General features: G+C 34.6%; 1 protein-coding gene across 8 annotated transcripts in view; it reads left to right on the top strand.

Annotated features, from left to right (window-relative positions):
* The window catches only part of LOC138700248 (zinc finger CCCH domain-containing protein 13-like), a 117,124-nt gene that overhangs the window by 80,338 nt on the left and 14,266 nt on the right, over nucleotides 1–22,520 (top strand). For 7 of the 8 annotated variants that reach the window (XM_069826735.1, XM_069826732.1, XM_069826731.1 and 4 more), the window contains 3 exons: nucleotides 1,068–1,249; nucleotides 10,141–10,361; nucleotides 14,940–15,111. In XM_069826735.1, coding sequence (XP_069682836.1) covers nucleotides 1,068–1,249; nucleotides 10,141–10,361; nucleotides 14,940–15,111 — 575 coding nt within the window. The remainder of the gene's footprint in view (nucleotides 1–1,067; nucleotides 1,250–10,140; nucleotides 10,362–14,939; nucleotides 15,112–22,520) is intronic. The other variant, XM_069826730.1, reaches the window with a different exon arrangement.

Genomic DNA, 22,520 nt, shown 5'->3' with positions numbered 1-22,520 from the left:
TTCCAGCAGACAACTTTAACCTCTAGTGCCCGCCTCTCTCCCAGCATTACAAACTGCGATTGAATTAATCTTCGCATATCAGAACTCAAGTCTCGTAACAGCAAATTGCAATAGAATTAAAAACATTACTTTAAACCGAACCAGAGTGTTTTAAGGTTAAAATTTAGCAGAATAGTTTCATTCACAGTGGAATTTCGAGGTTCTTTTCACAACTTCAAAACGCCACAGGTTGGCAATGCTGGTCACTATCTTTCTCTCTCGTTCTCTCTTCTCTTTCCAAGCGAAATCTCAGAGCCGGAGACTGGCTGGCTGTAGTTTAGGTAGTGTATCCAGTTTTTCAGGCGTGACCAGGTTTTGAAACTTTTTGATCACACCTCGTGCATACTTGTCTCTGGTGTGTGGGTAAATAACAGTACTCAACTAGTTACGAAAATGTTGCAGCTTGAATGATAAGATCACTAATTTCGGGCATCGTAATAAAATCGAAATGGGGTAAAATTAACAGTATGGAATGCTTTAGCTTTACTCTTCCTCCAAAAAGTAACGCAGAAATTCGTGCATTATGTTTCATTAATTTTTTTTGTCTCTCGAGTGGTTAATCTTGAAATGGATGATACATTATGCTATTCCACAAGATGGAACATTTTATTGAGTACATGTTTTTCTCCTGTTTCACATCCGACCTGAATTGTGAGAGTTGTACAGTATTATATTATTAATTGTATGTATAATTTAAATTGATGCTACATTTATTAAATTTAAACTTAATTTAGCTAAAATTACTTCTGTCACATTTCATCTTCATGAAAGTAGGACATCTTAAAAATTAGATGATTTGGTTAATTCCTCGTATTAGACTTATGCATTCTCCTACTAATACAATCATTACATCTTAATTTGTAAGAGAATTTGCATTAAATAAAAACTATGAAGTAGGACCTTCTTTTTAAACCATTTGAAACAGGTGTTGCTTTTCTTCGCACCTAAGATCACATTCTGTTGCAGGTACAGTATAGGCACATTAAATAAGAAGGTTAAGTATTTTTAATTTCTTTTTAATGTACCAGGGGATCCAGTGATTTGAGGATGCGAATTAATGAAAAAAGAACTGATCGTCATGATGACAGAGATACAGGTCATCACCGTATGATGGTAGATCATCGATCTGATCCAATGGAGAGAGATCGAGAAAGAGAAAGACATAGAGGGATGATGCAGCCCTCTCCACCTGGCAGTGAACGAAGACGTGGTATGTTGTGGTTAGGGCTTCAAGATGCAATGCTCCCATTTTGAAATAATTACTGTGCTTTTACAATGTTATGGAAGCAGGGTTGGCTGGTTTAAACCAGTTGTCTTTTTTTTTTAACATCGTGTAAGATTGGCTGTTATTATTATTTTCCTACCCTCCTACTGGACCAACAATGACCTGAATGTAAACATATTTTAACTGTAACAGTTCATTGGCAGTTTTCATCATCAGACTAGCATCCAATGTTGGTTGCTGTTTATAATGGTTCAGGAAAGTATTAATATTTCTTGTTGTAAAGAGGAGGAGCCAGTCATGTTACTTCCTTGGTCTCTTATGGACCGAAAGTCAGATCCAATTTCGTAGTAGCCTATTTTGAAATAAGGAGGAGGAAGTGAGCCATGAGCAAAAAATGTGGACATGAGATGGAAGGTCAAATATCAAGAATTTTTTTTTTTTTTTTTAATATCCAATGCCATCAGGTTGTCTTTTCGACATTTCTGGTCTTCTCTCCTGGCTGTGGCTTAATTGTAACCCACTTCTGAGGTTGGGGCACCTGGAAGGCGGAGTTACATTACCCCGATGATGTGATGATTATGATAATGTAGTGCCAGGAGAGGTCTTAAATCTAAACTTAACCTAAATTCCAGACCATGGACGAACACAGGAATAATCCCCTTTAAGGAAAACCGGGAATCGAACCCGGGACCTCATGAACTATAGCCAGAAGCTCTGACCACTAGACCATGAGGCTGGTCATATCAAGACTCTAGAATCGTATAGACACTGTACATATTCTTCATAAATGAAAATGATAGTGAATGTAAAACCAGGTAAGCTACGAATTTCAGTATATATCATTCATGTGTATCACTCTCTCAGATAAGTGGGTTAAAGGGTTAAAAAGAAGGGATGGAGAATAATGAATTCTTTCGTCGTTATCTAATCATATTGCAAACAGTTAATCATCTTCAACAAGGTCAACAATGAGCTCATTACAGCTGCCAGAGCAAGCAATTCTAGGCATTGCTTCAAGAAGAAAAGCAAAAAAATGTTCTCTCCAAATTAAGTGAAAACTAAAGTCGAAAGTGATCTGGCAGAAATGTTCCTTTACCTGCATATTTTATTGGGACTACCTTTACTATACAAAAAGTCACTGATGGGTAGATCAGGCAGTAGCATATTTGCCTGTTCTTCCAGAGTTGCGATCGGATGTGGGTTCAATTCCTGCTTGACCTGATTACTTGGTTGTGTTTTTTCTGATGTCTCTCCCAACTGTAAGGTAAATGTCAGATAATTCATGGCAAATCCTCGGCCTCATCTCACCTAGTACCATCTCACTATCGCCAATTTCATTGATGCTAAATAATCTAGCAGTTGATACAGCATCATTAATTAATTTACTAAAAACTGGTGGAGGAACCCCAGTTTTATCAAACTAATACAGGATTTTCATCCACGTTACTTTTCTCAAACTAGAAAAGAAATAAGTAGTAGACTACCCTGTTAAGTTCCATTTTTAGAAGAAGAAAAATCTAAGTTGTATAAGATAGTTGGAAATGAAATTGTATGTGTAGGATTTGATAGTTGGTGAAATGTTCACAATACACTAAGTGTGTAGGGTTGTCACCTGTGTTCTATTATACAGAATTGTCCCTAAGTAGTTTTCGTTGCATGAATAAATGAATGAGGAGAAACATTTAAAAGGTATGCGGAAATGCATCCTTGTGAATTGTGACTGAGAAGAAAGTACTATGTGAGCTCCAAGCCATAGGCACTTCTCTCAATCTGATTTTCACCGTTCCATTGAAGGAACATTAGATAATTTTGAAGGGAAAAGTCGAAAATGAACATAACCTAATAGCTAACACATGGGTGAGGGGAGAAAAGCATGCCAGAACAGCAACAAGGCAGGATCACCAAAGATGTTTAAAAGGCAGCACATCAAGTGAGGAGGGTGGATGCCATAGTCCTTTCAAGAGAAGGGATTCAAGCCCTTACACTGTGGGAGTGACAGTCAAGTAAACTTGCCCATAAGTATGAAAGGCAACATACGAAAGCCAAGGCTTGAATTTCAGAATGCTCTCATTTGGAGAAAATGCCGAAATTTCGTTTTAGGTCCTGGACAAATATGACAGTTTCCCAGAATTTTTTATCATAATGTTCCCAACAGCAACTCAAAAGGACAATGCTCTCTAGATAAATAAAGAATCATTAAAGAATTGCAAAACAAAAGACTATCTTTTGAGTGCTGGAGAAGAGATCTTTCCAATGGCAGATACATTACAAATTATCGACAGCTTCAAGAATTTCTTGCCGTTTTGAACTTAGGATTACGTGGGTTGCTTATTCTTAGTATTATGCTGAGATGTTTGTATAACCTCTGTAATGAAATACAATTTTTAGAAGTTCAAAATTTGAGAACTCGGGAACTGTGCAATGAGTGAATTTACTTTTAATGTTTTTGTCAGGTTTGACTTCATATCTAATGACCCTTAATGTAACTTATAAAGAAAAGATACTCAAAATTGTAATAAGGGATCATGTAATTCATGTATAGTCCATTTTATATCATAGTATGCAGTTTGGTGGCTCCTTTGAACACTCACAGATTTATGACTTCCTACATAAACATCTCTGACCAGTCCATCCTGTCCCCTCATCCCAACATTGCACAGTTGCCACAATCCTGGCGACCCTTGAAATGAGAGGATTCGTGGCATCATCCCCATATGGACACCACATGTTTTGAAGAAGAGAATGTAATATCACGAGCTGACCACTCGATGAATACTACAGAATACACTCAGTAATACTTTCGTGCTAACTGACGGGATTCTCGGAATTAGGAAAAGATGTGGCAACTCTGCCTCCATGTGGATTTGACGGGGCTTGTCAATTCTCCTGACAGAGGATTGGTTGTGATTGGTTACTAACAGGCAAAGACAAGATTTTAAACATTTATGACAATCAATTAGTAGGGGACAGTAGAAGGTCTGTCGGCAAAGTCCTTTCTAGGAAATTGCACTCCTTGAAATAAAATGTACTATACAGTGCTGGGCCCATAAGTAAAGTTTGGTTGGGAATTCCTGACTAACATCAATGTCGGAATTGAATGAAATTGTTACTATGGTTAAGTCTGCCTTCCTAAACACTAGAAAGAGGAAATATAAATATCTTGAATTTCTGAAGTCTAGATATGAAGCTTACACTGTAACGAGGTGGAATAGCTGGTTTGAGGATGTCTCCTATCTGGCTGATTATTTTGAAGATATTGTCCTCTTTTGCAAACAGCCTGACATGAGGGATATTCAAAATATGGGGATACATTTTTTACAGCGGCTTGTGTAAAAAAAAGTTTCAAGGTTAAATGCTCACATGATTTTTGTTAAAGATCATGCTAGTGATTGAGGAGTCCAACAGTAATTTAGCAGACATTGTCTCTGGACATTATTCCAAAGGGACAATAAATTCACTGTTAAGATTAAATCCATTGGATGAAGCTAGATACAAAGGTGTGTTTTCCAAAGCTGCTCAGTCAGCAAAGAATAAACTGTCAATTTCGAAGAAAAAGGACCCTGGCTGAAAGAACTTCGAGACTATAGCTAAGATGTACCCAAAGAATGTAGTTTTATTTAACAATGTTAACAAACCAAATATTGACATGTTTGCAGGATTGTAGTATACCAAAAGAAGAAATTCGAAGTACATACAATTAATTTAAGAAGCTTATTGAACAGCAAGTGAAAAATGAAAAATGTGACATAGTGGAAGTGTTTAATGCTTTAATAACAGAGAAGAAAGCATTTTCAGAATGTTGTTTGCAAGTATTGTGGACACCAACAAACAATGTTGGCTGTGAACGTGTTTTGTCACTGTATGGTGCTGTTGTTTCAGACAGACAATGTAATTTGAAGGAGGAAAATGCTGAACTGTTCACAGTGTTATCTCTTGAGAAATGAAAGGTAGAATGCACAAAGTTTCCTTTGGAAAAAAATATATGTGAATTTGAAAAACGTAGATGCTAATTTCATAAAAATAGATTCTAATTTGGAGAAAAATAGATGTTAATTTTGATGAAAATAAATGCGAAATTTTCAGGTCCCTATTTATATTTGTTATTGAGAAGTTGAAGCTTGTGATTTGCTGTTCAAACCTTCCCCAACCAAGAGATAATGCATTGAAACATTCCCATGCTCTGCTCAGTGGTTCTCAACCAATGTGCTGTGAGATTCTGTAGGTGTGCCGCAATACTTTCTTGGTAAAAATAATTACAGTAATTTAACTCAGAATCAGTTTTCAAAAATAGATTATGATGCTTCGATTTAAAAAATCTAAACTGTGCACTTTTATGCAACATAAAATAAGCTTTAATGAGCTTAAACGCGAAAATACGTCATCTATATATATATAATTTGAACTGGTAATGAAAATTACGGGAAAACGGCTGAACGAATTTTAATAAATGACCCCTCATTTTGAAGCTTGGAACCCAAAGTTTTTCGGAAAAATAGTAGTTTACAGTGAAATATCTATTTTCCTACATTATTTTCCTATTTTCCAAAATCCATCTTTCGTCAATTTTGAGAATTAATTGCATTTCAGCACAGCCGACTTGATTTCAGAATAAAACAAAACACACACTGCAATAAACAATAAGCTATTACACGAAGGCCATGACCTGCAGGATTGCTGACATATTTAGAGTTCAAATTCAATTGGTTATTAAAAACTTCAAAATAATTTACAGGTCTGATTCTGCGGTGTGTAATTTTCTGAGTACAGCTGTGTATTGGATGTTAAAAACTACAAAACTTGAGGTGGTTTGATGACATTATTACCATTAGAAATGAAATTTTATTGCAGTTAATGCCATGATGTGACTATTTTTCATTAATTATGCTATATTGATGATATGAAAGTGAAACATTTTGGGGTTATGTAAGTAGATATAGAGAATATCTTAAATTAAATCTTCATTTCTATAATTTACTGAGTGGCGGCTGTATAGTATAACTACAAAACTTACGTACGATAATAATATTGTTATTAAAAATCGAATATTTTTATAGTTATTAATCAAGTGGGGTTGGGTCTTTTTCATATACTTAATGGCGGCGAGGTGTAGATACTGTACATATATGTGTCATTCGCTTCAGTATTGGCTTGAGCGAGAGAGTGCAAAAATTACAGTTCCTAAGGAAAGTCGGTATTATGTACTGATAAAATTAGAGGCCTACAAAATTTTGCAGTCTCCCTATCATTTCTGCAAGATCTCTTAGCAGGATAAAACGATTTTACTCTCTACATTTCAAGCTCTACATGCAGCAGCTATACCAAGATGCTATGTCTATTGTTCGAAAGCATAGCAAACCTGACTTTTTTTAACTTTCACCTACAATCCACAATGATCTGAAATAGCTATTGCTTTACTCCCACATGAAAAACCCACTGATCGCCCTGACATTGTTACTTGCGTTTTCGCGTTGAAACTCGAAAAATTGAAGGTGGGTAGGTTAACAAAAAGTATTTGGCATAAAAACCATTCAGAGGAAATATGTTTCATTATTATAGAAGCAAATAACTTTCAAAAGTCTGGTATTTTTCATTGAAAATAAATCTGAAAAATGTTTATTTGAACGTCTAATGAAATTAGTTTGCAGCATTTGCTGCACAAGCCACTAGTAATAATATAAATATCATGAAATATTAAGCATTTATAAAAAAAACAATCAAAATATGCAACATAAAAATAGGTTTGATCAGCTTCAATTTTGATGATTCGTGAAAATAATTAATCAGCAATTAATTACAGTCAGTGGAAAAATATATCCAAATGCATGAACTTCCTGGCCCTAGTGATAACTTACAGGAAATTAAACAACAAGTAGCTACTGTTGTCAGTGGTGGACATCTACATTGGAAATCCTGTTGAAGTTGAAATACAGTCAACTCTGGACTTTCATATTTTGTTCATTATATCCGAAGTGTCTCTCCCCTAACCTTAAATGACAGAAATGAATGAAATTGTGAACAAGAAAATAAAATATTTCATTTTTGTGGAATGGATTACACTGTATACTGTTACACACAGTTGATTTACTTAAAATATGCTGTCAACCCACGTCCGCTTGTGAAAGACCACGTTCAATGTCACTTATAATATTTACCTTATCTTCCAAAGAAAACACTTTACGCTTCGACATTTTTATACAGTACATTCACTGTTGGAACACTAGAAACAGACTGATCAAGTAGAGGTGACAAACACTGTTATGGTGTGACTGCGCACTCAGCCTTGGAATTTTCCGGGTCACTTAATGGAAACTGGGAGGGGGTTGATGGAGTTTTAAAGCCATCGAAATCTTACCTTCATTTATGCTCTGGACATAATGTCCGTCCCTTTTTAATAAAAGAAGGCAATTTCATTTTCTGTTGTTTCGATGCTATCCATCATGGAAATGTTTCTGAGAACAAAAGGCAACCCTTTGATGGTGGAGGATTAGAAATAACAGTAGAGTAATGTGCCTGAGAACAGAATGTCAACCCTTCAACGGTGGAGTGAGGCTAGGTCGTCACGCGTTGCCTGGATTTACAGTACAGCTCATTGTCTAGGAATCACTAATCCTACTTTTGTCCTTTGATTAAAGGAGTAAGAAACTTAGAATGTTGTTCTCAACACATTCTTTCAATTTTATACAAGAAGATCTGACTTCAAATAAGAATTTGTCAGGATACAAGATTCACTATAAACGGAGATATTAATGTACTTTATGCTCGACCATGCCGAAATGTAGTAATTATACACCTGGTTGCAGTCCTTTAATGCATGTCATTAAAGTACACCTATTCATTAAAGTTCAGGTTTTCGATTATTCTCGGATATGCAATCGAAAGACAACGAGGGAAATGTCACGGAGGCTGGAAATCCAATACTGTCGCAGAAGGTTATGTTCTGTTACTATAATAATTAGCGTTAATTGTAAATAATATTCAAATAAATTCAATTTCTCATCTCGTTTTTCGATTCTAAATCAATTTTCAGGTTATATCAAAATTAGTTCATGTTATTCTCTAAATTATATCAAGGTCAATGACATTATTGGTCCTTGGAAAAAATCAATACTTTCACATCTGCGCACATCTCACAATTCACGAGCTATGCACAAGGTCACTTCTGATCTTCAACCAGATGCGAATAAAATGAATACTTCTGAATAATTTCAAGTTAGAAATATGGTCGAGCATAAAAAGTCGTATGAAACTTGCCTATAATGGTAATTAAGCCGCTCGTATGAAAATTATGAAACTCGCTTGTGCTCGTTTCATAAACAAACATACTCGCGTCTTAATTACTATCATTATAGGCTCGTTGCATAATGTACTATTTTAATGTATGCGAGTTTGGACCAACGATTTAGGTTCACTATAATCGAGTTCACTATATCCAGAGTTGACTATTAAAGTCATACCTGTATCTAGGAAATAATGAAGGCAGCTACTTTGCCAAAGAAGAGTATGGTCAGTAAGGAGGAGAAGAAGAAGGACGTCTTGAACCTCATGAAGTCTTTTGAAAAACCATAATTAGCTAAAGAATTTTACAAAGACATTACTGGAGATTCATGTTAAATTAAATGTCTAACTGGAGAAGAAAGAATGTCCAGACATTTGTTTGGAAAAAAATTCGTAACAGTTTGTTTTATTTTACACAATGTTTCATTTGGTTGTCACTGTTACTTGAAAACTTTTAATGTTTTATACACAAATTTACGTGTGGGTACTTCAGGAAGGAAATATTATAGTTTACGTTATTTTTAGCAAATATGGACTTATATTCTTTTATATAAGTGATTTAATTATTATCATTGTTGTATGAATAGGGTTTTTGTTCCCAAAAAAGTTAAATATTATTGTATTTTTTTACTTTGTAGGTATTTTTGTTTAAACTGTTACATAAAGACGAAAAATTAATAAAATACGATTAGAATATAGTAGTATAAATTAAATGCAAACTAAAAATAAAATGTGAGCAAAAAAAAAAAGAGGGGGCATTTAGAAAAAGAAAAACTTACGATTTAAATATTAAAACAAAAAACATGTTATGGTTTAATGTCTTGGCATTTAGCAACTTCAGAAAAAAAAAAACTGTAAATTTCATACTCTCAATTTTCCATTTATAAATCTGCATTTTAAAATATTAATTATGTAATCGCACTAGTACCTTAATAAACAATATGATGATAAAAGAATAAAATATTTGAGGTTAATACTTTTTGATCATATTAAAAAAAAACATTTTCTGGAAAAAATGTTTTTGAGGCATTTAGCAATTTTTGAAAAAAAAAATGCTCAGTTGGTTTTCCTATTTAGTATGCTTAGTAGTAAAACTAATTTGGATTCAGTTTCAGCTCAATTAATTTTATTTATGGACATGCACATGTGTGCTCTTTTTTTATTTTATCTGCGATTTTAGAAGAATTAAATGATTATTACGTTACAAAATTATTACTGTTTGATTATCCATAGTGTATTCTTAATATTGCCAAACATACATGATTAAAAAGAAAACTGGTTTAAACTGAAAAAACTTCCTTGCCTATCCTTTTTATTTAGTTGTTTGATTTTTAGAGAAATTCTAGTTCTTTAATGAATGGTAAATATTGTAATAAGACATCCTAACTATATTTTCAAGGTCCCAATTTTCTTCGCCATTTTCACAACACATTAGCAAATATTTAGAGTGCTGTTCCTTTTTTTATTGTACATTAAATTCAAGTATGTCTTGATTCATTATCCTACCATCACAACTTTGTTACTGCCAACTTCTAATCCTGTATAAAATGGCTATTATACTGTTATTTTCTCATAAAGTTACACATGCTGTATGTTTTTAGGACCTTCAGATGGGTTTGGTCGCACAATGGGAGATGGAAAGATGCGTGGTGACAGTGGTGGTCGAATGGTACATCATCCAGGACCAAGCCGTCGTGATGATATGCCAGACAGATTCCACCACGAATCATCGGAATTTTCAAGTCAGAGATCTGAAAGATTTCATTACAAATCTTGGGATTCAAATCCTGAACATGTGCCGAAAGGACGATCCTACTTTGAAGTAAGTATCAGCTGTCTGTATTGAAATGTTTGATAATTCCTATAGATTAGTAAATAGTATTTAGTGTCATTTGTTCGAATGTGTGCAGTCCATGAATTCTTCTTGAAACTTCTCTACTACAACTACGTATATCAAAGTGGTTTCATTTGGTGACACTCAGTACCATTCATGAGCTATGGATTTATCTAAATATTTTTTATGAAATAGAAGTAGATTATTTCAGAAGATAGATTAATCAGATCGTAAACTTCATAAAGATACAATATAAAAATTATTCATATGATTTTTTTCAAGCAGTGAGTAAGAGCACTAAAAATGTATAGTACCTATATGCCATGTTTACAAAATCCTCATTACAATAAACAACTTTATCTTTATTATGATGTCATCAGCAGGGCCAGGATTTTCGTTTTCTTTTTCCATATTCTGTGGAATGTGCAAAATTAACTTGACTCTAAATAGTCAGGAGTCACGACAAATATTTGTCTATTGTTTTCACGCAAGTACAGTAGAGAAAGGGGAGCTAGGCATCTCACTTGAAGCAATTGGATGTGGAAGTAGGGAAAACCACTGTTGCCAAATTTTAGAAAGAGAAGGGTATGTGTGAGAGAATTAGAGTCAAGTAATAATGTTCATTTTAAATTTGCTCCCATTTTATGAGTAGAAGTAGAAAAAGCTTTTTTTTTTTGGGTACAAAGGTTTTTTAGCTGACAATAGGCAATCATTTTTCATTTGAAAATTTGCCAAGGTATTTATTTTAGATTGCAACTCAGGTCTCATAATAAGATACAATGAAAGTTTATGAAATTAAGTTAACATTTTTTGTTTTGAATCATATTTATATGCCTTGAAATCCCTTAATTTCGTTTTTTTTTTCTCTTCTGGTTGTCATTCAAGGTATAATTTATACCTTCAAAGTAGACTATAAAACAATATTTGAATTTGTTATGGCATATATTTTTTTATATTATAGAGCATATTTCTGAAATTTTTACGCCATTAGTACATATTTTATACTGCATATTTTGGAGATTTTTAGGGCGTAAAAATCCTAGCCCTAGTCATCAGTGTTCACTTGAAACCAGGAGTAAGGCAGCAGACACATGCAAAGCTGATGTTACAGTTATTTATATGGCAACATCATATTACTTAGAACACATAATACATCCCCACTCAATTACATGCCTTGAAGATGAAATCGGAGGATTTTGAGGGCTTCTTTATCTTACTCACATTGTCTGTTATTAATTATCTAGAGTTGTTAATTATAGGCAAAGGCTTTTTAAACATGACACAAACTATATTAATATGACATAAACATAAAAACTAGTTTGTGTTTTATTTATTTTACTCTATTTAATTTCAACAAACCAAAAACACAATTTTATACTCTCGTTTATCATCACCACCGTCATTGTCGCAATTCTGTTTCTTGCCATGTCTTGTGATGAAAATCAGTTGCAAATTTTTCACTTCATTCAGTTTTTTTTTTCTTTTCTTCTCCCTTCATATTTCTTTTGTCTGTTATCCTTCTCTTCTCAGGTTTGTTTTCTTCGATATGATCTGTTCGTCAAATTTGTGGCTTGTCAGTGGGGTTTTTCCTCTTAAATTTGATATTCATTGTTCTTGAGTTTTCTGCCCCTCCCCCAGCATTCCCTTTAATTGCCTAAACTATTTCAGTCTGTTCCTTTCTAAATTTACTTATAGACTTTCAATATTAAATATTTCTAGAAATAGTTATTTGGTACCTTATTTTCTTCTAACATTCGCAGCATAAATTTAATTTTATTTGTCCAGAGTCTGCTTATATCTTTCTGTGTACATCCAAGTACAGTCAACTCCAGATATAGTGAACCTCTGCAGACTTGCATATTTCGTTCACTAAATCCGAAGTGTCTCTCCTCAAACCTTAAATGACAGAAATGAATGAAATTATGAACAAGAAAATAAAATATTTCATTTTTGTGGAATGGATTACACTGTACTGTTACTCACAATGATTTACTTAAAATATGCTGTCGACCCATGTCCGCTTGTGAAAAACCACGTTCAATGTCACTTATAATATTCGCCTTATCTTCCAAAGAAAACACTTTACGCTTCGACATTTTTATACAGTGCATTCACTGTTGGAACACTAGAAACAGACAAATGCTGTTATGGTGTGACTGCATACTCAGCCTTGGGATTTCCTTGAAACCCATCGAAATCTTACCTTCATTTATGCTCTGGACATACAGTAGAACCCCGATTATCCGTCACCCTGTTAACCGATTAGCTGATTATCCGACTGTCTATTTCTCGCTCTTTTTCCTTCAGAAATAAATAACTTATATGAAGTACTGTTTTATACATCATGTTAGTAGGTTTTACATATGTTTTTTGCTAGAGAATGTTTTGCAACCCTTTATCGTTACACAGCAATGTTCGAATTGCCGTTCTATAATATAACTTGTATATAAAATATCTTCCACGGGTGTTCACAGAAAACGTGTTGTGCTAAGAATCGAAAAAATAGAAATAATTGAATGGTTTGAGAAAAAGAAACTGTGGCTCATCTCGCATCAGTATACGAGATTGCAGTTACAAATGCGAGATTTAATAATAAAAAATAAGGATAAAGTGTGAAAGAAATATGTAAATCTACAATATGAGATCTCCTTTATTCCTATTTTTCCTGAGACAGCCATTACAAAGGGCTTCCTTGCCCCTTAAAAACCCGTCATTGGCAACAAGACTTAAATTAGTGAACTTCTGATCCACTTACCTAGCGAGTTAAATACAAGACCATGGGCGAAATTACAAAATCTTTCATGGTACCGGATTATCCAATTTTTTCGATCAACTGTTCAGTCCATCCCCTTCATTACCACGGATAATAGAGGTTCTATTGTAATGTCCGTTCCCTTTTAATAAAAGAAGACAATTTCATTTTCCATTGTTTGGATGCTATCTGTCATAATGGAAATGTTTCTGAGAATAAAAGATAACCCTTTGACGGTGGATATTAGAAATAACAGTAGAGTATAGTACCTGAGAACAGAATGTGAACCCTTCAACTGTGGAGTGAGGCAAGGTCGTCACGCGTTGCCTGGATTTGCAGTACAGCTTATTGTCTAGGAATCACTAATCTACCTTTGTCCTTTGACTAAAGGAGTAAAAAACTTAGAATGTTGTTCTCAATACATTCTTTTAATTTTATACAAGAAGATCTGACTTCAAATAAGAATTTGTCAGGATACAAGGTTCACTATAACCAAAGCGAGGGTTCACTATAATGGAAATATTAGTGTACTTTTTAATGTATGCGGATCGGAACCAACGGTTTAGGTTCACTATAGCCGAATGTTCACTATATCCAGAGTTGACTGTATATATGAGAAAGAGGAGGTAGTAAATATAGGATTATGCATTTATCATCATCATCATCATCATCATCATCAACATCAACAACAACAAGATAGGCCATTTGGCCTGTTTCGTCTCAGAAGTTGTCTTCCCAACGGCTCCTAGGTCTGCTGATATCACGCACCCCTGTTGGGCGATATTGCAGAACCTGTTTTACTAATCTTTCATCTGGCATCCGGGATATATGTTCCTTCCACTGAACTTGATTTTCTTCAATTCTCTTATTCAAACAAAAAATATTCAGGTGTGCTCTTATATCTTCACTTCTAACGTGATTTCTAAGAGTACAGCCAGCGACATATCTTAAGAATCTCATTTCAGCTGTCTCTATTATTCTTTTATCACTTCTGTTCATGGCCCAAGTCTCAGCTCCATAAACCAATACTGGTACTGCCATTGTTTTATAAAATTTTAAAATCGTGTCTCTTCGTGTTTTGTTTTTTAGTGTTCGTTTTATGGTGCCACATATACTTTGAAATTTATGCACCTTTTGTTTGAGATCTCGCTCCTCATCGAAAGATATATCACACCCCAAATAATTAAAATGTCGCACCTGTTCTAATACCATATTGTTGAGGATAATTTTGGAACGTATCTGATATTTCCCAATAAAAGCCATGACCTTTGTTTTTTCATGAGAGACATTTAGATTGTACTTGGACATTGTTTTGTTTAGCTGAAAGAGAGCTAGCTGCAGTTTGTCCTCCTTATCAGCAAAGACTACTTGGTCATCGGCAAATAGAATAGTATTTAACATCGTCGATCCTACTTTAAAATCTTACTTCAACTGCGCTTGCCATTCGGCTATTGCTGCATCTAAATAAATATTAAAAAGTGTAGGCGACAATGGGCAGCCCTGTCTTACTCCTAAATTGACAATTTCTTTTTTGACATTTAAAATGTTTTTAAGATTTCCTTTATCTATACTGATGACCATCCCTTCATACATTTGCCTTATCATTTCCACTAGATGTTGTGGATATCCTTTATGTAATAAAATGTCGCATAGCTTTTCTCGTAGTACCTTATCAAAAGCTTTTATATAGTCTATAAATAGCAGATGTGTCTCTTGATTGAATTCTCTTCTTTTCTGAATTATTTGCTTTACTATGCATTTATATTTATACATATATGCTTCTGTTCACGAAAATAAGTACCTATTTTTGTTAGCAGCATGACAACAGAGATGACGAATTTATGAGAGGACGTGGTCGTGGTATGATGGGTCAACGAGGAACAGGGATGCGTGGTCGTGGCACAATGCGTGGACGTCCCTTCAGAGGTGGACCACCTCGCATGTTCATCGGGCGCAGTGGTAGTCGGCGTGGAGGATACCCACCACGTAAGTCTTCCCCTGACATCGACCTGGACCATAAGAGGCACTATCATGAACGTGATGACTTCGATCTCCTGAATGATCGTCATGACTTGCATCGTCGATGAATGTGAAAATATGTGGAAAAGGAATGGGTAGGAGTACCAGTAGTTGGTGCAAGCAGAGTGGAGCAATTTTTATATAATTTTTTTTTTAGTTAGTACTACTTCTGCATGATGTGAGGGAGATATCCAGTTTAGTTGCTTGATTTACAGTTCAAAATGCATAATTCTATTTAGTTCAGAGTCATACTTTCACTAATTCTTAAAGGCCCTTTCCTGTCTCTTGCAGTAAAATTATTCATATTTTCTTCTCTTTCTTTGTTTCTTCCACTTTCTCATTTCATTTATATTGTGGGGCCAGTGATTCATTCCAAGTAAATTTATTAATTATAACGTAAATGGGGAATGGGTATTTATAAACATTTCAATGTGTGAACTGTGTTTGTTCCTCTGAAAGAATGTTGAGAATTATTTAATGTTATATTTCTCATTTGCGTTTAGCTTGTTTACTCTGGTTCTTTGTATACATCTCAGTCATGCTCCTTTCAGATATGTGTTGTTTGCATGAACCTATTTCAGTATTTCAAGAAGAATAACGTGTAATTGTGTGAAAGTGAGTTTTGAGTGGTATATAAGTATACGGTACTCATATTTGAAGGACTTAGAGAGTACTTGAATTTAAATTCAAGGAAATCTTAATGGCTGTTCCTTTGCATGCATACTTGTTCAGTAATTTAAGTTTCGTATCAGGTTCGATTTTTTTTATTACTGACATGCATTGAATTATTTCGAAAGTCAGAAATACGAACAGGAGTGTAGGTTAACTAGTCCGTGAAAATGTTATTGTAAGTTTTCTTCATTTTCTAATACCTTATCGTCTGAAGTAGACTTTATTTTACAGATACAAGTTCATGGTTCTCTCTCTTTGGTTCCCACCCTCCCAAACTTTGTCAATATTTCTGTTAGTGAAGAGAACATTGAGAAGTATATTGCACAATACGTTAAAAATGCAAGCACAGAGATTGATTTTCAGTATCTCTTTCATATTGAAATGGAAAAGTTAACTTTCGCCACTTCAGTTTATTACCTTGTTACAGGATGGAATTTGTCTCTTTCAGCAGAGGGATTTATTTGCTCTTTAAAAAGATCATTACTTTATTTTTTGAAGCACACTATTTTGTTTTAATGTATTTCTTACCTTTCCATTGCAAATGTAGACAAGTAAACAGTCTTTATCTACATTTCACTACTTATTTTTTGTTAAATAATATGTCATAATTGTGAAAGAATTAGAAGTTCTTTAATAGAGGTTAATTTCACTTGAAAAATAAACAAAATGAAATATATGAATATTAATATTATTTCATTTAGTAATGACATCAGTGGCAAAGCTCTTAAGAGGCTTTTGAGGCTTAGCCTACCCAAAAAATTTGAATTATTATACCTAGTAACAGAAGGCCTATAAGTTCGTAAGGACAATATATAGTAACACCTGGTTGCACTTTGATTATTCCATATATGAAGTTCACTGTTGGCAGTCATTCCAGTATGGAGAGAGCGGTGCGAGCAACAAGACTTAAGGCAAAAGTCTACGACCTTAACTTGCAAGCTTGAGGGGGGAACCAGGAATGGGGTATCGATTCACTACATCTCCATACGGGACAAGGCTAGCCTTCTGTCACAATATTATGTCCCACTATATTGGTGTTCCCTGAAAGTGCTGCGTTGTTGAGTTTAGTTTAATCCAAAGTGCATGCGTGTGTGTGTTACATATTAATTTTGTGTAAAATGGCTCATACTGAGAACGTTTTGAGATCATTATTTGTAGAATTAAAAGAGTAACCGTTCTCAAGTTGGATGTATGAAACAAAATGTGCTTACAAATATAGGAGATCGACATCACATTTACATATTAAAATATCGGCTGAAGACATTTTAAATAGAAATTTTCAATTTTCATGGTATAAGAAATATTCTTGACTAACAGGGTGCTCCGAGACAAATAAGTTATATTGTCTTACCTGTATTCTGTTTGGGAGTGAAAATGAGTGGTCATCATCTTCTTGTGGAGTCTGTGTCACAACAAATTTGATAGAAAGCTGATAAATATCTGCTCTGTAAAAAAGATACAAGGTAAGCAGATTTTTTCATCCTACCCAGTATTTACACCTTACCTTCGCCACTGAATGATATCTTCCTCTGTTACTGGCTTTTAAGGAACCCGCAGGTTCATTGCCGCCCTAACATAAGCCTGCCATCGGTCCCTATCCTGTGCAAGATTAATCCAGTTTCTATAACCTTTAATCCAGTCTCTATAACCTTATTCCTTTGCTGTGATCGTGCTAGAGAATCAGTCCCATTCTGAGGCTTATTGTATGGATTCGTAACAAGCTGTTTTTTTACGGTGATGGGTTGTTAGCCCTTCGCCCAACCCCCAAGCTGGAGGATCACCCCTTATCAGCTGTCCACGACTGCTTATTCAATATATTCGCAGCTACCCTCCATATCTGGAGGCCGTCTCCTCTATCCCCAACCTGATCTTCCTTTGTTTTCATTGTAAAAGCTTAAGTTAACATACAAACTCCATAAATACAGGCTGGAAGTGATATAAATCTGAAGATTGATGGGGGCAATAGAATGCATTAAAATAAATAAATAACAGTATTCTGTCCCTTATACTGCAGTGGGGTTGTCAGACTTTCAGGAAATAATTATACGTGTTAATCTTTTTATTTAATTTGCAAGGAAACTGTCCATTTTGTTTAAGAATTGCAAAGGGATAAATCATTCTTTATCAGTTTCTCTAATGATAAGAGTAAAAATCAGAATCATACAGATAGTAGTTACAGAGTAAAATATTGTTAACCTTTAGGTAAAAAAAATATATATTTTCTGAGAACAGTATTCATTTGGGACTGATACTTACTTACTGGTTTTTAAGGAACCTGCAGGTTCATTGCTGCCCTAACATAAGCCCGCCATCAGTCCCTATCCTGTGCAAGATTAATCCAGTCTCTATAACCTTATTCTTTTGATGTGATCGTGCCAGAGAATCAGTCCCATTCTGAGGCTTATTGTATGGATTCGTAACAAGCTGTTTTTTTACGGTGATGGGTTGTTAGCCCTTCGCCCAACCCCCAAGCTGGAGGACCACCCCTTATCAGCTGTCCACGACTGCTTATTCAATATATTCGCAGCTACCCTCCATATCTGGAGGCCGTCTCCTCTATCCGCAACCTGATCTTCCTTTGTTTTCATTGTAAAAACTTAAGTTAACATACAAACTCCATAAATACAGGCTGGAAGTGATATAATTCTGCAGATTGATGGGGGCAATAGAATACATTAAAATAAATAAAAAAACCCCATTATGTGTTTTGTAATTAAGTACATGGTTAATTAGAAAATTAGGCTGGAAGTCTGTGTAGTTTGGCAACCGCATCGCCAGCTCACCTAAGATTACACACATGCACTTGGTCTGAATAACAGTATTCTATCCCTTATACTGCAGTGGGGTTGTCAGATTTCCTAATGGCAGGAAATAATGATATGTGTTAATGTTTTTATTTAATTTGCAAGAAAACTGTCCATTTTGTTTAAGAATTGCAAAGGGATAAATCATTCTTTATTAGTTTCTCTAATGATAGGAGTAAAAATCAGAATCATACAGATAGTAGTTACAGAGTAAAATATTCTTAACCTTTAGGTAAAAAATATATATATATATATTTTTCTGAGAACAGTATTCATTTGGAACTAATACTTACTTACTTACAAATGGCTTTTAAGGAACCCGCAGGTTCATTGCCGCCCTCACATAAGCCCGCCATCGGTCCCTATCCTGTGCAAGATTAATCCAGTCTCTATCATCATATCCCATCTCCCTCAAATCCATTTTAACATTATCCTCCCATCTACGTCTCGGCCTCCCCAAAGGTCTTTTTCCCTCTGGCCTCCCAACTAACACTCTATATGCATTTCTGGATTTGCCCAAATGTGCTACATGCCCTGCCCATCTCAAACGTCTGGATTTAATGTTTCTAATTATGTCAGGTGAAGAATACAATGCGTGCAGTTCTGCGTTGTGTAACTTTCTCCATTCTCCCGTAACTTCATCCCTCTTAGCTCCAAATATTTTCCTAAGCACCTTATTCTAAAACACCCTTAATCTCTTTTCCTCAACATTTGGGACTAATATGGTATGGAATTTTTTGTTGTGCTTTTTCCAAGGAATAAGCTGTTAAAATTTGCAGAGTTATATTACTTCCACTCTATATAGTTAATCTTTGCAATAGATGATAGAATTTGTCTGGTTAAACACAACTTTTGATGAACTTGTCGCTATAAAAAAGAACTAAATAAATACAATAGGTAAGTAAAATTCAAAGAAGAAATACATCCACATATTATGTTTTTTGTCCATAACTATAATTTAATTTGTAATTTTATATAGGTCTACAGTACTACAACTTTTTAAAATACTGTATGCCTTTTCTGTCCCCCCCCCCCCTCCCCACTATTTCGGGGGGGAAAAAAAACACTGTACTAGATTTTATAAAATAGTGAAATACGTACTAAATTCTGTAATGTAAAGTAATTAGGATACATACAATTGAGAATGTAACTTGAAAAATCCCTCCCCTCTCCTTCGGTTTTGCAAAATACTGCTTCTGTAAATCATTCTCTGTTCTTTTTTAACCAAACCAAATTCAGGGCACACTTCAGCTTTCTACATTCTCTATTTTTTATAACATTAACTTCCACATGTACAACTTTTCTTTTCTTTTGCATCTTTCTGCATCACCCTGTACAGGCCCAGGAACAAAATTTGGACCACCTGAATTTTCCAACATACCGTGTATGCTCTGAGCTCACTAAGCATGCGTAGTATGTTATAACTGGAACTTGGAAAATTCAGGTAGCCAAAATTTTGTTTCTGGGTCTGTACATAACATCTGTTTGCAAACTGAATGTGTGAAGTTACAGACCTAACTGAATGTCTGAATTATAGTACAGTACATAAAGCTGGGATGACGATCAACATTAGTTTTCTTTACATTTTGTTACGGTGAAGTCCATGAAAGTTTGACAAATACAAGCTTGTTACATCTGATTAGGGTCAACATTAGAACGAAATAACGCAAGATGGCGCTGATTCAATATTATCAAGGTCTAGCTTCTACAAATGCAAAGATACGTAAGCTGACTCTCATCCATTCATGAATCAGGAGCACATACGATGCCTTGTTTGTTTTTACATCTTCTTTAGTTGTAAATGTGGTCATATTGTTACTGAAATATATTAATAATAATAATAATAATAATAATCCATGGCACCACATGCTGAAGCAGAGGTGGACGATCATCCAACCAGAATGGAAGTATCGTGTGGTTAGCACTATGATCCCCCCAGCCTTTATAGCTGGCGTTCACAACCGTATTTCGCTACCTATCATAGCTCCCCAAGTGCATCATGATGCTGGTGGGCACCAGTCCCTTAACTAGCCAAAATTTCTTCCCCCATGAGGACTCGAAGCAGCGTGCATTCTGCAATGCGAGTCCTAGGCAGGATGCCTTAGACCATGATGGCTTAGTGCACACATGTGTTAAGTACATTTTTTGGTCAAATTTAGTTAAGTACAAAATCGAACTCCTGTGAGATGTATCTTTACTGTGCACAAATGTGGGAAGTGAATAACAAGATTTTCCTATGTTATGTTCACTTTTTGAGAATAGATATTAATTGAAGTGAATGAAGTATTGAAAATAAAAACTTGTTTTTCTCAAAAGTAAGAAATTAGCACTTACCACATGTGTGCACTAAGCCATCTTATATGGGACATATTTTTGATTGAATATGTTAAGTTGCATGAATATATTTTCTCTGTATGGCATGAAACATATTTTTGTTTAATATTTAAGAATTCAAAATTAAACATAATAAGCAGCAAACATAAAAGCATTCATGGCATGTAATTCAACCAACATATTAGGTTTCTGTAGCGTAGTGGTGAATTGAAAGCCCTTGGTGTAATTGGATCCCAGTTCGAACTTTGGACGAACTTATCCTTTTTTATTTCTTTGATAATTTATTTACATTACTGTAGCGACATTATTTTATTTCAATTCAGAATAAAGGTTTTCTACTACAGAAATAATACTGGTACATCTGTAATTCGCACTAGTCATCTATTTAGTATGGTTATATTGCTGCTGCTTCTTAGTCATTCTATATTATTCCGTCGTAACATATTTTTCTAATTACTTTTTAATGTGATATCTCTAACAGACAAAGTTACCATAAAGTTCAATGTTTATCATAAATAGCTGACTGTCCAGCATGTGCATTTCAATACTCATTATGGCCGACAGTTGTCACGAACGTCAATAATACTACCCAACCTCTAAACGTTTTTTAGAAGTTCAATGTACAGATGAATGCAATGAAACGTAATGCAAATTAATGTTGATCATAATCCCAGCTTAACTTAGCCTGCTGTTGTTTTTAAAGGGTTGTTGCCATGACAGAAGAAAAAGTGTGGCCTACCTTATACTCACGGATGAATGCAATGAAACATAACGCAAATGAATTTTGATTGTAATCCCAGCTTAACTTGGCCTCCTGTTATTTTAAAGGGTTTTTGCCATGACTAGGGTTGCCAACCTTCCTATATTTCCTGGGATCTTCTGTATTTGGCCCTAATTTTCAACAGTCTCCCGGCTCCCGTATTTTCCTTCTCTTCGAGCATTTTTCTTTCATATTTTTGCATAATATAAAACATAATTATTCTAAACATCTAAACATTTGATTTTGCCGTTAATTGTGATTGTTTATGTGATGAGTTTTGTTGTTCAAGAGATGCATTTTAATATGTAGTCTTTATAGAAAGTAGTGCTTGCCAGGAATGGGTTTTAGTGTTCACCCGTTAAAATCAAACAGTGTTAATGTTATAAATTTGGAAAAACTGGCTAGTTTTGTTTTAAGGGACACTCAACTATATTTTGGAACTTTTTTCCTATTTGACCAATCTTTTTCAAATTTGGAGAAAAAGTTTAATATACACATGGAAAGTAACATGCAAAATCTCAGCTCATTAGATCCAATACTTTTAAAAATGAAAAATATTTCAATTTTTAATCAATCATCAATTGAAATATCACTTTTAGTTATCATTTTTTTATTTTTTGGCTTTGTGCATTTGACTGTGACTTCTCAATGAATAGGGGAAGAATTCTGCAATTGATTTAATTCTGTCACGTAAATTAGTGTAGAAATTAAATTTTTCATTTCTATGACACTTTTTCTCTAATTTTTAAGTTGAGTGTCCCCTTAAGCACACCAAGTAGTAATGCTCATACCTCGTGAACAATTGG

The sequence above is a fragment of the Periplaneta americana genome, chromosome 5 (assembly GCF_040183065.1).
Source record: "Periplaneta americana isolate PAMFEO1 chromosome 5, P.americana_PAMFEO1_priV1, whole genome shotgun sequence".
Classification (NCBI taxonomy): Eukaryota; Metazoa; Arthropoda; class Insecta; order Blattodea; family Blattidae; genus Periplaneta; species Periplaneta americana.
This window is presented reverse-complemented; position numbering and strand designations above follow the sequence as displayed.